This window comes from Colletotrichum lupini, chromosome 1 (genome assembly GCF_023278565.1).
Source record: "Colletotrichum lupini chromosome 1, complete sequence".
In the NCBI taxonomy this organism is placed as follows: domain Eukaryota; kingdom Fungi; phylum Ascomycota; class Sordariomycetes; order Glomerellales; family Glomerellaceae; genus Colletotrichum; species Colletotrichum lupini.
Window position 1 is genome coordinate 2,777,746 of NC_064672.1, and position 15,957 is coordinate 2,793,702.

The 15,957-nt window shown below is 51.6% G+C and overlaps 4 protein-coding genes across 4 annotated transcripts; 3 read left to right on the forward strand and 1 right to left on the reverse strand.

Moving 5' to 3' along the window:
- Positions 1 to 41: 41 nt before the first annotated feature.
- Positions 42 to 653, forward strand: CLUP02_00783 (uncharacterized protein; the record flags this gene model as incomplete). Its single annotated transcript, XM_049279829.1, has 1 exon — positions 42 to 653. One exon carries the CDS (start codon positions 42 to 44, stop codon positions 651 to 653), a length of 612 nt encoding a protein of 203 aa, XP_049135786.1.
- Positions 654 to 2,342: 1,689 nt separating this feature from the next.
- On the forward strand, positions 2,343 to 5,543 carry CLUP02_00784 (armadillo repeat protein; the record flags this gene model as incomplete). The annotated part of the gene is made up of 3 exons (XM_049279830.1): positions 2,343 to 2,637; positions 2,697 to 4,486; positions 4,542 to 5,543. The coding sequence occupies 3 exons, from the start codon at positions 2,343 to 2,345 to the stop codon at positions 5,541 to 5,543; spliced, it is 3,087 nt and encodes a 1,028-aa protein (XP_049135787.1).
- A 3,076-nt stretch (positions 5,544 to 8,619) lies between these two features.
- On the forward strand, positions 8,620 to 9,541 carry CLUP02_00785 (uncharacterized protein; the record flags this gene model as incomplete). Its single annotated transcript, XM_049279831.1, has 2 exons — positions 8,620 to 8,748; positions 8,807 to 9,541. The coding sequence occupies 2 exons, from the start codon at positions 8,620 to 8,622 to the stop codon at positions 9,539 to 9,541; spliced, it is 864 nt and encodes a 287-aa protein (XP_049135788.1).
- Positions 9,542 to 9,610: 69 nt separating this feature from the next.
- Positions 9,611 to 11,988, reverse strand: CLUP02_00786 (uncharacterized protein; the record flags this gene model as incomplete). Its single annotated transcript, XM_049279832.1, has 12 exons — positions 9,611 to 9,667; positions 9,727 to 9,835; positions 9,968 to 10,086; positions 10,158 to 10,238; positions 10,316 to 10,340; positions 10,400 to 10,539; positions 10,774 to 10,801; positions 10,868 to 10,896; positions 10,962 to 11,024; positions 11,102 to 11,111; positions 11,172 to 11,330; positions 11,432 to 11,988. The coding sequence occupies 12 exons, from the start codon at positions 11,986 to 11,988 to the stop codon at positions 9,611 to 9,613; spliced, it is 1,377 nt and encodes a 458-aa protein (XP_049135789.1).
- Between the last annotated feature and the right edge of the window lie 3,969 nt (positions 11,989 to 15,957).

Consider the following 15,957-nt stretch of genomic DNA (forward strand, 5'->3'; position numbering starts at 1 on the left):
TCACGTCCACTTCATCTTGAGGCCCTCCCGTCGCTGATTCAATGTCAAAGGTGGGCCGCTCTTCTGCTTCGGGACACCGAGCCATGCCACTAACGCTGCTCTGGCCCCGGCGCTGCAACCCTTCTACGGCTACTCAGGGCCGCCACGGGCCTCCCACAATAATGCCAGCAGGGACCTGGCCGGTTACGGTTCGTAGCCTGGGGCCGGAGGCGCCGTCGAGCTTAGGCGGCTCAAATTTTTCGACGGATATGCGGGTTCAGATTATCATTTACGGAGGAACCAGTGGACCTTGGATCAAGCACACGCTTAGGTTCGGAGCGCGGAGAATGGAGTTATGGCGCCGACGTGTTCCACCAAGGGATCCAGCATGTTCCGCGACAACCTCTCCGGGCCTTTATCATCTTGAGTACCATGTAGGAAGTTGCTTCGCCGTGCGGGACTGTCCGCCGTTACGGCTTGCGGTCAGCTGCCACAACAGACTGCGGGTTTTATTACTTCTTATCGTGTATTTGTACCCCCTCGCGGTTGAAATTTCCGTTACAAGTTGTCCATTCGTCAGATGTCATTTATTATCTCACGCCTGGTACCCCTCATCTCACGATCGAGCCGCTATCTTGGTCAGATCAGCCCTGTCTCACGCTTCAGTCGAATAATCTGTAGTTGTTCGGTATTGTGAACCGTGCAGTGCGTATCCTAACTAATGTCGTCGGCGTGCTGTGTATTACGGAGGAACGTCCCAGTGCTTCACGGAGAGCTTCGGCTTTTGCAAATAAAGGGACTGGCCTTGGCCATATAAGGCCCCTGGACACCCTTCAGGTTGGCCTACCTATGCCCCGAGAAACATGAGCATCGGCCTGTCAAAAAGCACAAGGAATAGCTTAACCACATTGGTAAATACCAAAGCATGTCGCAAATCCGTCCTATCCTTTGAACACTTTCCAAGTGAGCACTTAAATCGGGTTTAAGTTGGGCTTGAAATCAGTTGTACAAACGTAGGAATGCCCAACGGTTTCCCTACGTATTTGTCTATACTTATAGCTGAGAAAGCGATATTGATGCAGGTTGAAAGTACAGCCGACTCGGGACATCATTATCTTCAGCCGATGGACAAAGGTCTTTTGCCGATTTGCTGCAGTTGTCCAAGGTTGTTGGAAAGTCATCTATCTCTGGATAGATGCTCACTGGATCTTTGCCGGCCTGTTACTGCCCACTCCCAAGAAAAGGAGAAAAAAAGTTTGCCATATCACCTCATCACTCAACTCTAGACATATCTAGGTTCGCACAATTGGGGCCTCTATTTGATGCGGGAATCATTCATAACCGCCAATTCTACCCTTAAATCACAGAGAGATGTCTCATTGAATGAATCTCTAGGCTCATCAACGGAATCCCCAGAGGAAGGTTTGTCAGTCTCATGTTTTTCCTTCGTGATGGTAGGAGCTGGATGCTCCCAGATCAGATCAACTTCATCCAGGTGGCAAGCGCTTCTGCTTCGGGAAGTTTACCATGTGTAAGCCACGCCATGTGGGGTATCGACAGGGTAGAAGGAGACAACTAAGCCGTGTTACAACCAGCCATGCTGCGGGGGATGGTCAAGGTTTCCAACTCCCTATCCGTCCTTGGGTATCTCATCTTTTGTTTTTTTTCACTACTCACAAAATACGTTGGAACAAATACCTTTGAATGGAAGAACCATTGATGTTTGAAACAATCATATTATTCTCTAGCTTGTTGTTTCCGAGTGGGTGAATCAAAAAGCATGAAACCTCCTTCAGTATTCACCATGAAGACAACAGGACCGTTCATTGCTAAAGAATCGCGGGAACATGGGCAAGCACCAGCACAGCACAGGCTTCCGCACTGACGCTCCAGGGTGATCCAAGCTTCAGCTAGCATGTGAGAATCCTGAAAACGGCTGGTAGCGATAAGAGAAATGCACGTGCCATACCCCAGTGCCAACGCCCGATAATCACCCAGTCTCCCAGACAGTCGGCCCTGTCTTGAGGTGATCAACCGCATCCCATCCTGCGAACGACATCCTGGTCTTCTGTCCATGGACATCCGATTTTCTAAGCCAAGCTCTCGACAACTTTGCAACTCATCCACAGCGTACAGCAACTAATTATCGATACATGTATTAGAGAAGAATCTATTCTCCTTCCGACTTTCCGCATAGCTCGACCCACGTTTGCCTGACCGTCGACCGGTTCGTAGGGACCTGGGGCTTTGACACAACCTCCGTCGCCGCAGCAGCACCACTCTGTCCTCGCAAGTACACGACGCGCTGGTCGACAACGACAACACATAGCCGAGCTCCTTAACGAATTGAGCCGACTTTTATCATGACACGCACGTCGAATCCACCAATCCTCTCGCAGCTCCAGAGCGCAAGGAGCTATGCCGAACAGACGAGCGCGCTGCGGGCTCTCAAGAACGATGTTGTCGGGCACGCACAGAAGAAGGAGATGTGGGCTGAGCTAGGCGCATTGGAACCCATTGTCAAGATACTCAATGCTTCCCGGTCGTCGGCCAAGATCAACGGCAAAGATACCCGCCCAAGCTCCAACTCTCGGTGGTTGAACGAGGAAGAAACAGTGAGGCTTCAGGCTTTACAATTGTTGGCGAGCTTTGCCAATGGTAAGACTCACTTTCTCCAGCTTTTTGGTCACTTCTGAATCTAACTTGGGCATCTCCAGGAGGCACTGCTTTCGTCGAGCCGCTCCTAGCTGCGAGCGCGCTGCCAGCTGTATTGGATAACGTGTGTCCAACTACAAACGCTCCTCTGTTGGTCACTACGGCACTACGCGTCCTCCTCAACATCATCGAAGCTTCCACTTTGTCAACTACGAGTTCGCCGATAGACATGCAGGCGTTAGCCGAGGCCATCTTCGCATCCGAACATATCGATTCTTTCAATAGCATACTTTCTAGCACCGCAACTGTGTCCGAGCAACAAATTCAGGTACCGTTAGTGGCAAGCATTATAAGCCATTTGTGTCGAGATGAGAAACACCAATTGGCCATGGCAAACCAAGGAGTCATTGACTCTCTCGCAACTCGGTTGGCAAGCATTGCAGTTGCTGAAGGACATGTTGTTCCCTATGCCGAAGTGTTCGGTCGGGTGGATCGGATGTCGGACTTCATTCCGGAACCAGCGCCGTCCAGCTCCAACTTGGCTTCGATCTTGGAGGCATTGGCTGTCATCATCTCGGACTCCCGCTTCAGGGCCTGCATGTTGTTATGCTCGCCGGCTATCATGGCCATCTTCCCTGCTCTGAAATTCAACCCATCAAAGGAAGTCCGAGCGCCTTGGAACTCCCTAGAGGTTAGCGGTCTCGGATACGCACGCCAGCAGAACCTCAGCGCTCTGGACTATCTACTACCAGCAATCCCTATACATCAAGGCCGGATCCCTGGTTCGCAGCAGTCGCACTTTCCTGCTCTGGGTTCGTCCGAGGCGCGGGAGCGGGCTCGCTCAGCCGCAAGCAAGTACAGCTCTACGGCTTCCGTTTGGGAGACTTCCCGGTTCGAGCTATTCGGAAACGAGACAGAGCCGGAAGAAGAACAGGAGACTCCTCTGATACCGTGGCTGATACTCTTGGTCAGATCGCGACAGGGTCTGGATAGGCTGATGGCTGCTAATCTCCTCACTTCACTTTTCAGGTCTGGGTTTGGCAGCAAGTATCTGAGGGAGACCAGCCTCTGCCTTCTGGTTGTTCCTGTCCTTATGGAGATGCTCGAACAGCTTCAGGCAGCGCCGCCAGTAGTGAAGTCTCCCCTGGTTGATGCAGATGCGGCGCTCAAATGGACGATACTGGAGCGTACGCCAGCCATCCTTGCCCGTATAATCACAGATAGCGAGCCGCTTCAAAAGGCTGCTTTTGACTGCGGTGCCGTCAAATGTTTCAGCAAGCTTCTCAAAGACGCATATGAGCCAATCCCACCATCGGCTTACGCTAAGGTATGGTCACCACACGCCGATACTGCGATGGAGACCGAGAGCACCCCTCCCTCTCGCGCTCTGGGATCAGAAGGACAACCGCCACTCCTGGCTCACAGGGTGCGGATGCGAGAAAGTGCACTCAAGGCTATAGGGGCTCTGGCGGCCGGCAAAGACGAATATCGTAAGGCTTTCGTCGTGGAGGACGTCGTTGCTCACATTGTGCAATCATTATCGCCCACGCCCGGCAAGCCGTCGAATCCCAAGGATCGCAGCAAACCAAATGAACCAGATGGGCCAATCCGTGACGGATCCGCGTCTGACCACAATTCTGGGTACGGCAGTAACCCGCTGTCGGTCTTGATCGCGGGCTGCCACGCTGTGAGAATGCTGTCACGGTCGGTGAGTATTCTCAGGACGTCTCTGGTTGACTATGCTGTGGCCGTGCCTCTATTCCGGTTCCTCAGGCACCCGGACGTGGATGTTCAAGTTGCTGCCACTGCTGCGATTTGCAATTTGGTCACCGAAGTCAGCCCCATGAGGGAGGTGAGTGCAATCCCTGAATCGCCTCTATTAACGTGAACTATGCTAACCATCTCAGCTCCTGGCCGACCGGGGTGTGATGAAGATACTGTGTGAGCATGCGCATTCTCTCAATGCAGCACTGCGTCTCAACGCTCTCTGGGCATTGAAGCATTTCGTACATGCAGTTGACACCGACACCAAGAGACAATGTCTGGAAGAGCTTGAGTCTGGATGGCTTGTGCAGCTGATTTGTGACGACACGGAAGATGATGCTCTATTCCGTGCTAGGTCTAAGCTGGACAAGCAGAATGCAGTTGACACTGGAGACGATTTGGATGGCGATGTCGAGATGGATCAGGCTGATCCGCTGTCCAAGTCGTGGTTAGGTTCACAGGACGCAGACAGCAAACGATCGGCCAAGTTACGTCAAACCGAGGCAAAATTGGCAGCTCTTCGCGAGGCCGAAATCAACCCTTTGCGGAAAGCCCGTAACGACGACCTCGCCATTCAGGAGCAGGGCCTCGACTTCATAAGGAATTTGATTGGGGCAGGTGCATCTGGACCGCAACCTGATTCGTCAAGCGATACTACGGAGATGATTGAGTACCTTTTCAACCAGTTGGGGCAGGAAAGATTTTTTGATATCCTAGCCAGGAAGCTCCAGGCCAAGGTACTTCATCCAACGTCAAGACGGTCCACGGGTTCAGGACGAGAGGCCCGAGTCCTCTACCCTCAGGCCAAGATCATCGAGGCCGTTGTGTTCATCCTCGTTCACATGGCGGCGAGCACTCCGGGCCATCGACAACTGGTTGTTGCACAAACAGACTTGCTCAAGCTGTTGGCGAATCACTTCAATAGCAAGGACAAAGAAGTCCGGGTTGCCCTTTGTCACTTGATCAGCAACCTCACATGGCAGGACGACGACAACGATGCACGGGGATGCGCCCAAAGGGCGTATGAGCTTAAGAAGTTGGGCTTTCTCACCAAGCTTGAGGGATTAGAAGACGACAGCGAATTAGACGTGCGAGAACGGGCCAAGAGTGCAGTGTGGCAGATGAAGCAGCCTGGCACATACTAGTATGATAAGGGGTCTCGCTGGGAATATCAGATCTTGTTCCGATTACTGGTTATGCATGAGCGTCAACAGAGGTCGATGGGGCAACGGTAGCGGACTTTGGGTCAATAGACGGAGAGGTGTGTGAGAGCACATTGGTCCTGGGGTTGTGGTAAGGAGCGGATGCATCGTCGAGACAATTATCTTGGATTGGCTGGGTTCGCATGCATGTACGATATAGATGTACATGGAGTTTAAGGTAGCGTTACTGTACACGATGAAAGAGTACATGATGAATGATGGAAAGGCATGTGTCAACGTTGACAGTCGAGACGTTCAAATAATTCAATGCCGAGAGTCGATTTGTGTGAAGATATGTATATGTCTTGAGGTTGTGATACATTTTGGACTCGTCTATCACTTCCATTCAAACCTTGTGTACCTCACCAGGCGTCAAAGGGTGATGTTCGTCCTTACTTATTCTGTATTACTGACAAGTACGAACAAACGTCTGCTTGGATTACAAAGAAATAAATAAAAAAAATAAAAAAAGTCTTCACCCCCGGTTGGGGCTTACATCTCTTGGTGAACTTGCTAGGAATCGAACTCGGAACTTCGTCAGCCTTTCGTCGAGTAGGCTGTTGGCGTCAATTGATTGTTGACCTGTTTAACCATTTCCACCACTCAGCCCAGTTTGACCTGACCTCCCGACGGGGGGGAGGGGGGGCTGCTCGGTGATGGGAATGAGATTGAGGGTGTGAATGAGAGCTTTCACTTGTGGTGTATTCCATATAGTAGACTGGCACTAATGGTCGAAATCAACTTATTACGGCATCGGAGGTGTTCGTCTGGGATTTCTCGGGAGCGACGGGTTGGGATGGGGAAGATTCGTCTCTCATGTGGTCTGATCACGTACTCTCTGATCATGAGGTCGAGAAGGATCTGGAATTTAGAGAGATAAAACAGAGTTGGGGCCGCGGGAAGGATCCACCATTGTGCAGGGAAGACACAGATGGGCCACGATCGACGGCAGGGTCGTTAAGTGCGGGACAGGGGAAAATAAGCGATGCAAGAGGAATCGAGAGAGGGTGAGTGTGTAGGTGATATGACACAGTCATGTTGCGTTAGGAAGAAAAAAATATTTCTCGCAGCCCGCGCATCGAGGAACAGCTAAGTAGGTCTGGTATGGTATTACTGGCGGGTACGCTGTAACGAATGTAGTAGGCCTGAATGGAGTCGAATGAGCGGGCGAGTCGTTTGGTTCACGGAGTCAGGATCGCGATGTGATACTTTGCGCCGAGACCGCGACAGCGTGGGATAGCTTCATGTTTCGGAATGATCAATCGAGACTGTACATCTCCACAGGAACTCTAGGCTCTACATCACGACCTCTCACATGGCTGAGGTCTAATGGTGCAACCACGCGAGACAATGGTTGGTTGGATGGGCAATGTACGTAACCGCGTAGAGTTTATTCTTTCAAAGGGAACACCAGCCCTCCATCTGCAAATAAGTTCAAGGAGGGGGGGCGCTTATCCTGGGCTGATGTAGGTAGGCAGGCAGGTAGATCTGAAACCTCAGGCCAATTGACAGGCTCGCCGGCGTGATGTGATGCAGCTCGTCCTACCTATGATGAGGTTCCTACGTTTAGTCATCGGTACGGGTGCAGTCGTGGGATTTTCCCGATGGTTCCGAGCGTCTGCCGGTTGGGCTCCGGCCGGGGCCCCCGGAGCGCGAGGTCCTTTAGCTCCCACATCAGGTGAGTTGATATTCCTGGTATTCAAAATCAAGTATCAGCGACCATTACGTCAATACACTCGTCTCTCGTTCTTCGAATTTCTCCTGTCTCCATCCGATGCCGGAACCATGTATGTGGGAGGTGAGCGTTTGCAAGGATTTGGCTGTTGTTGGTTCCAGGTGGGGAACGGCGAAAGACGAACGGGGTGTCTGTGCATGCCGGCATTTGCTTCTTTGCCAGTCTCTAGATCCCAGGAATGCTCTGGTCCATAGAACTTCATTCCATCGTCCTGGAGCACGGCTTCCGCAGAACGATACACGTCAGCTAAGTTGATAACGAACCAACAGTGCATTCGCAGCTCAGAAATGTTGACGTTGTGATGTCGTATGTGGCTCATGGTCAACGAAAGCTGACACTTTTTCTATGTGTTGGTTCATTTGATGGGTGACGGATGGCCATCGACGGAGTGTACGGTATACTTGCTTGGTCTAGAACCCCAAAAGCCTTTGACTCCGTGATACTTCTCCTCAGGTACACCTCTGAGTACGGACATATGCTGTGACACCTTTCGGTGTAAGCGGCTCTGGCGCTCACATAACCTCAACGTATTCTGATTCCACACTCGGCCCATCCTTCCCCACACCATACCATGTCATTGCCTATCCTCCTCGGTCAAGGAGACAAGCTAGAAAGGAAGACAAATAGACTACCCACTAGCCTCATCAAGTACCGGGGTGCTTCCCGGCAGCCCTGGGAGCGGACCTCTCGACTGCCACTTCCTTGGCGCATGCGGGTTGCATCCTGACTAAACCTTGCTTCGACTTGGCTGACTTCAAGACAAGGTCTCCTGACCGGAGGATTTTGTTGTTTCGAAGATGTTTCCTGCGATTCCCGACATCGACGGAACCTTCCATGGTTCAGTCACTGTGACTGTCCCGCCCGTCCCATCCGGCCGTGTCCATCACTGTTCGTTGGCCGGGAGGGAAGTATGAGTCCCTCCGGCATCTGAGCTGCAAGTCTTTCACATCGCCAAGTTCCACTTGTCGGCAGGCTCGGACTTGGAGGTAGCATCAGTCACACAACGTTGAAGCCGTGATTGCACATTATGGAACCATCGAGTGGCATCTTACCGTCAATTTGTTGGGGAGTGGGCAGTTGGGAACAGAAGTATAAGACTCTCCTTCCATCCCTCTTTAGCAGCTCCATCTCCCTCACACCATCACAGGCATTAAGCTTACAATATCTATCAACAGGCTTCCGCGGCTTGTGTAATATCAAACTGATTACAGTATTTTACTTTACTGACGCATTCTTTGCGAAACACTTATCACTACCAACTCTCGATCACAGCAAAACGACACTATGGGCTTGATCCTGCAGCGAGCCAACGAGGCACTCGACATCAATTCCACCCCGGGAATTGAGGATCAACTAAGTGTCAACGGCTCCAACTGGCTATGGACTTGTGTAGCCATCTACTCTTTTTTCTTCGTACGTATGCCCTACTAAACTTCTCCTTTATCATCTTCCTTCTGACCTCCATCATCAGCTTGGCGTCTTCGCCCTCTCATGGAAACCTAGAAGCAACGAAAAGGTCTTCCACTACCTCCTCAGCATCGCCCTCCTAGTCGGTGCCATCACATACTTCTCCAACGCCTCCAACCTCGGCTGGTCCATCGTGACCCAGGGCACGACCTCCCGCTCGGGTGCTCCGCGACAAATCTTCTTCAACAAGTACATCAACTGGGTCGTCGCCTTCCCCATAGTCAACATCCTCCTGGGCCTCGTCGCCAACTCGTCCTGGGCCACCATCGTCTGGCACGTCTTCCTCTCCTGGGTCTGGGTCATCAGCTACCTCGTCTCGGCCTACACCCCGTCCGTCTACAAGTGGGGCTTCTTCGTCTTCGGCACCGTCGCCTACCTCGTCATGGCGGCGTCGACGTTCGTCGAAGGTAGCGTGGGCGCAAAGCGCGTGGGCACCCAGGGAGACTACTGGATCCTCGCCGGGTATTTCAACCTCCTCTGGCTTCTGTACCCGATTGCGTTTGGTGTCTCTGAGGGCGGCAACACCATTGGCGTCACGCCTCACTTCATCTTCTTTGGTGTTCTGGACGTTCTCATGATTCCCTGCGGCGCTGTCGTCCTCCTGCTGCTGTCCAGGAAGTGGGACTACAACGCCTTGAACCTCTACTTCACGCAATACGGCCGCGTTCCCCAGGGTGGACACTTCCCTGAGAAGTCGGCGGCTCCTGCCCCTGCCCCAGCTGCGACCCCCGCTGTCTAAAATGCCCTTGAGCCTTAGAAACATTGTGTATGGTGTCGGATGACTGAAGCCCTCATCTCGGGATACAGTTTATCGTCGATCTGAACATGACAGGCAATTTCTGCTTGACGCCATGCCATTATCGGCCTTGAGTAGGCAGTCAGCGAGGGAATCAGAAAGAGAACACGGAATACAATCGTTTACACAGGAGCGCCAAAGGGGTAATCCCTCATACGAGAAACACATATAATCCGGATGGCGAACGGATAGGAAATACCCTCACTCGTTTGCTTCTTTTCGCGGAGTTGGAGTACGCTGACAGAGTTTATAATGTATAATGCGGTAATCAGTTTGAGCAAAATTTATCAGCTGCTACTTCTAGATTATTGGCCTGAATAATAGCGCGGTCTTGAGTGAATCCTTACTACTCTTCTCTTGATAGGTCACGGTAAAGCCAACACTTCCAGGTAGAGTCTTTTTCTAATCATTGCTAAGATGTGATTCTTCGCCTTTGGGTTGCGTTCTCCGAGTCTCGCTTGTGGAACAGATTCCCTAGTAGACATTGCCTCGACCACAGCAAGGTAAGGAGAATTTGACGTGTTTCCAAAACTTAAGAGCTTAGAAGGTCCCCGATCACCCCCATATGCGAAGCTTTCGTGCAAGAGAATGGAAATTGGCCTGAATAGATGTACAACGAAGAAGGGATGTGGACGGTAATCTAGTCAGATTCCACGAGCAGTAACCTAGGACCTTTGCACTTTGTTTATTGCAGTCTTGAAAGATTCATGTTCCCACATCGAGCAAGGTCTCAGCTTCCGGCCTTGGACTTACACAGTCTATGTGATAGCGAACCCAACCCCCCCCCCCCCTCCCCACTACGGATAACTTCCGGGCTGCGTGGGAGAGAGTGCCTCTTCGGTCCAAGACTCTCTCCTGGGAAATCTGCGGGTTTCACTGTGTGGTGGCTCTAGAATACCGATGCCACATTGGTGAGGAGGCGTGGAAAGATAGGAATCGGTCTAGTCAGGAGTTTGAGGTGCACAATTACCTCGACCTCGTCGTCCGTGACTTCGTGATCGTAGGCCTTTAAGATAAATAGGCTCAGAGTTGCGCGAAAGGCGTTATATATGGCTTGGCTTCTTCTAGAAGCTTTTCGTTAAGCCTCTATCGACGGCGTCACTATTCGTCTCCCTTTTATCCCCGTCGTCTTGCCGTTGACGCTTCTCTCACATACTATAAAGACTAAGACTGACTGGTGGGCCGTTCTTCCAGTCAAGCCATCTTCAGGTTGTCTGGAACAATCTCTATTATATCATTGGTGCCGATCGTACGTCCTGTACAGAGAACGTGCGTTTTGAATCAACCTTCATTAATCCCTATCTCAAGCAGATCTTGAACTAAAGCTCGTCGTATGAAATAGGTAGCCGTTACCCCCGTGCACTAGAGCCATGATATCCTGGTAGGGATGAGATTTCTTGAAGAAGGGGGCGAGACTAGATACTCGCTCGAAGCATGGTTGAAGCACCCACCCTCCCCCCACCTCGGGTAAGACTCATTTCTGGATGCTCAACTACTCGATACCGAGAAGGATCTGAGATTGTTGTGGACAGAAAGGCGAGATGCGACTCTTTACATGCTTCAACTTATTCACCGTTCTCTCTTCCAAACACCTATATGGTCAATCTGTTTGAAGAGATGAGCTGAAGATGCGTTACGACATATGATAGTTGAGTTCTTGACTACGAGATTGCGATTGGCCTGATGCCCAGACCGCAGAGCCGCGTTGTCGACTACATAGCGCATCACAAGGCTAGATGTCATCGGAGACAATAGGTAATAGGTATACTAACCTCCCTTGCAGCAAATCTATGAAAACTGAAGATACAATCTGTGTATGAGCAGCACATTCACTCGGCGTCCGGTCGTGGTACTTTTGGAACAGGTCCTTCAGTTATCTCATGTCGTTGGAGGCTAAGCCAGCCAATCGCTCCGAAACGTGATGGACTCAACTTTGGGTACATCACCTTTTGAGTAGTATCGCTCTCGCCAATGAAGTAACTTCTCCCTAGTGAGATCTCGTTGAGTAGTGACTGGCTAAGAAGCGGATGGATCTTTTCAGTCAGGCCAATCATGATAGCTGACTGGCCGCCATGGTCGAGAATGTCAACCGCGTATCGGGATGAAGAGGAGACGATGAATCGCCATATAGTCTCACATGCCAGGATTATATCACGAGGGATACGATGACGCCCAAACCCTCCTCCGTGTCCGCTCATTCTCTCCACCCAAGGATGTCGCAGTCCATCATCATCATCATCATCATCATCAGACAAACTCCATCTACTAGCCGTCACATCAAATCGCTTCGCCTGGAACCCAGCATTCAAGACAAGAGAGCAACTATCCGTTCGGTGTCCTCGGACGCCAGGTATCGTCCGGCCAACCGTATCCGCATTCAAGACATACATGAACTCATCCCCCTCCAAGACTATTCGCCCCCCCCAAAAAGCAACCATCACGAACCGCACCTCGCAAAAGGCGGGACTGCCCGCTGCCTGGGCCCGCGCCCGCAAACACACATAAAAAGACAAACTTCTTCCATCATCGCGTCAGGAATGTAAAAAAGCAAACACCCCAATACCCCTTCCCCAGTCGCCGAATCCAATCTAGACCCCCCTCGGACTTTTCAAAATGCCCCACGTGGCAAAACCATCGTCCTCGAAGCGAGGAGGGTTCGTGGCATTTTTTTCATCGTGCCATCTCACCGGTGCCCGCTGCAGGGAGGGTAATCGACGAGATAGACATTCCAATCAATCTCCGACATTGTTTTACTTCCAATCCTATCCCGCCATAGGTAAGCTTCGAGGCGGATCTCACAGCTATGTCGGGCACACTTCATTACAACCTTTCTTTCCCAATCCTTACGGTCTCCGGGTACACCATCTCTCTCTCGGTTACGTCTCGTTATCGTATGGCTGAAAGGTTACTTCAACCTCCTTACTCGGACCCCATGTCAAAGCGTCACGTCACCAGTAACCACCGACCAGAAGACATTTTGAGGGGGTCAAAGGGTCTCATGCGCTGGCGTCGTACGGCAAGCACGGTAAAGTCTATGAGATATGTAGTGTGCCTCTCTTCACCCCAATTTAACCCTGTACGTCACTACATTTTCTCCAGCACGAATTTGACGGCGAGTAAGTCGTCTTCAACGCAAGTGAAAAGAGAGTTGGTGACAACCATGGCAGAACAAGATCGAGCTGAGGCCATTTCCCGAGCACCGTTCATAAACTCCATCATTGGTCATCTCTTAGTTGGAAAGGTTTACCAAGGTTTTGGAAAAACTCTCTCCCCCTTTCCCTTTCCCTTTCCCATCCCCCCCTCGTCTGTATCAATAAACTACAAAGAAGGTTTCTTCAAAGAATAAGCCTTGAGACGATTCCCGACGGGTAAGAAAAGAGAGACGTAGTTAAAACCACCCGAATCGGGGGAACAAAAGTGAGTGCTGGTCAGCAAGGTTAACCTTCCCTCGCCTCTTCGCGCCCAAGAGGTTCGACCGACGTTTTGGGCTTCTTCCCGGCAAGAACCTAGTTGCAATTATCCCAAACAACCAACAACCTTCGCAGAGCCGCTGATGGGCCCTACCTTTCTTACCAATCAAGTGGGATACCGTGTACAAGGCAAAACTCACAATGCGCCGAAATCGCTGAGCAGCACGCGAGAACGAACCGAACGTTGGGGATGGATGGATGGATGGATGATGATGACGCTACCTCGACCGCGCCTCGGTACATAGCATCCAGTATCACACCTAAAAGCGATCTCGGACGGCCAAGAGCGCGGATGCTCTAGGCAGTCACTACTTCCCCCCACCTTCTCATCTACTGCTAGGCTCTCTCCTTGCTGTGAAGCTGGTGCTACACGATGCCGCCTCTTCTTGTATGCCATGACCCGCAGAGGAGGGCAAGAAAGCCGACCGATTCCAAGACATGAACGGATCACAACGAGCTTTGAGAACAAGCTTAGGTCACCTGGAGAGATGGTTCAGGCAAGTAAACTAGGCTGAAGTATATGTAAGCTAAGGGGTCTTTTGAGGCGGCGGCGGCTTTCTCGCTCTTTTCAGTATCATGGTTCACGATTCCTTGGGTCCTAGGTTCTTGAGGTTCCCAGCGCCGAGTTAGCGCCGGTGTCAAGTTCAAGTGAGGCGTCGCGCGAGAGAGAGACAGATAAAGGTTTCTGGTTCTTCTGCGGCTCTCTGAGGCTTCCCTTGTATTGCATAAGGTAGGTGCGTTGTGCTTGTGTGCGTTTCTGGACGCGGGAACAGGGCAGTACATTCAAAAGAAGCGGAAAGTCAATCCTTGATCGAGAAAAGAAGAGACAACCTTGAACCTGTGGCCCTTTTTCGGGGGGAAGTTTCAAGAAAAAAAAAAGTTGGTCCAAAGAGAAACGGACGGTGCTCGGAGACGAGTCTCGGGGAACCCTTGCTTGAAGAGGCAAACGGGTTCGTGCAGCCAGCCTTCATCGACATGGCATGATGTAGTCTCTCCCACATCCACTGGTTTATTTACGTCTACTTGGGTGCATTCAACCTCGACTATGATATAGAGGAGGAGGGGAAGAGAAGGATTCAAGAAGAAATGGTGAAGACCTGCAACTACAAGCGCCGAATCTGCGAGGACATATGTATACTATTCTACGCATCCATGATGGGAAAAAAAGACAGGTCCCGTCAGCAGCGGTGGGGGCACGTGCATCATGCAATGGAGATTCGGCGAAGTATTGACCTCAAAAGCTGGGACATTGTTTGCTTGCCCTCGCGTATGGTTTCTCAACCAGGGTGTGGGTGATTTCGGACCATGCTGTGCCACCGTGACGAGACAATCTGAGGCTTCGATGAGGCAGGACAGCCAACTCTACCCACTCTCTTTCGCTCATTATGCTGGCAAGGAAGACGAAGCTGCAAGATAGTTGGAGCTGGATAGACTGGCAGCGAGAAAGCGTTGACCTGGCCTCTAGGGTAAGGTCGTCCGATGCAGACGGTGGAAGGGCAGCAGGCATCAAACATGGGAGACAACCCGACAGCTTTTTTCAGCCCATGGACTTTGGCAGTGACCCCCTCCCATCCTTGGACTTATTTGTATCGTGTCACCCGACATTGACCATCTATCTCACTGGCATCTATCTCACTGGTAAATGTTGAAGCCGAGCGAGCGGCTAGAGAGGATGGGCAATCGAGATGGCGTTGCCAGGCGATGCGGCGAGGTCAGATTTGGTATGGCCCTTGATGTGTAGTGTGCCGTTGCGTTTCTTTGGTGGGTGTCAAGTGCTCAGTCACCACCGGCACAGAAAGAGTTATCGGTTTGCGCGCGTGGTTTCGTGACTGGCCAATTCTTGCCCACACTGGAGAGGAGAGGAGCCTAGGAAGAGCCTTGGCTTCCATGTGCCTGTTGACCACACGTAGAAGAGTGCCTTACGTTGCAACGTCGTTGGTACTAACCCCGCCCAGCACAGTATGACAGGCTGACAAGCGTGCCTCGCAGCTCGAACGGGAGAAGCCAGCCTTGCGTTGTCGCCTGAGAGAGAAAATGGGGACCATCTTCATGGAGGAAGGCGTTGTCGGCTGTGCCGCTGGCTGCCTGTCCTTGACTCGCGGTTCGCACATTGCCGCGCAATCATTCTAGTGTTTGCTGCCCTCAGCCTGCCAGGATGGCGAGTGAAATCGAGGGAAGACTTGCTGATGTTTGCCACGTAGGGAATCGTTGTCGAAATTCCCAAGGCCGTTGGTTTGCCTCCTTCCCGTGGGCGGCGAGATCCCTTTCCACGGGAGCGTATCCAGTCATGGCAGTGAAAAGGGTCGCGTGGCGTCCCTGTTGGTTACTTTGATGACAGGTTTGCTTGATTGACGTCTGAGCGGACCGCAGATGTATGGACGTGACCAGAACGGCATATTGGGCCCGGCCAGGTAGGTAGGTAGGTAAGGTAGGTTAGTCAATATCCGAGGGTTAATGTGAGAACGAACGGGTTTCTGGGGAGTTTGAGTTCAGATGCCACCTGGGCGATGCCGAAGCTAGTATGACCGTTGTGACATGATGCAGTAGTCGGCTGCGAGCTACTTTAGATGGTTCTTTTCTAACAAAAGATATCGCGAGAATTTGGAGTTGATGGCTGTCAAATGATCAATGGAAACACCCCTGTGATAGTCGACGATACAACGTCGAATCACGTTTAACGATTTAGGGTCGGCCGCCGGAAGCGGGCCGGAAAGACTTTGTATGTACTATGTATACAGGTTCCACGGGAGAATTGTGAATCGGACCATGGAGTGGGTCTAGATTGGCCCTCGCTTAAGTGGGGTGGGAATGAAGGAGGGTTGCAAGGGAAGGGACGCAGGTACAGTGTCGGCACTGTCCTCCCGACTGGACAGTGGGCGGCCACTCACG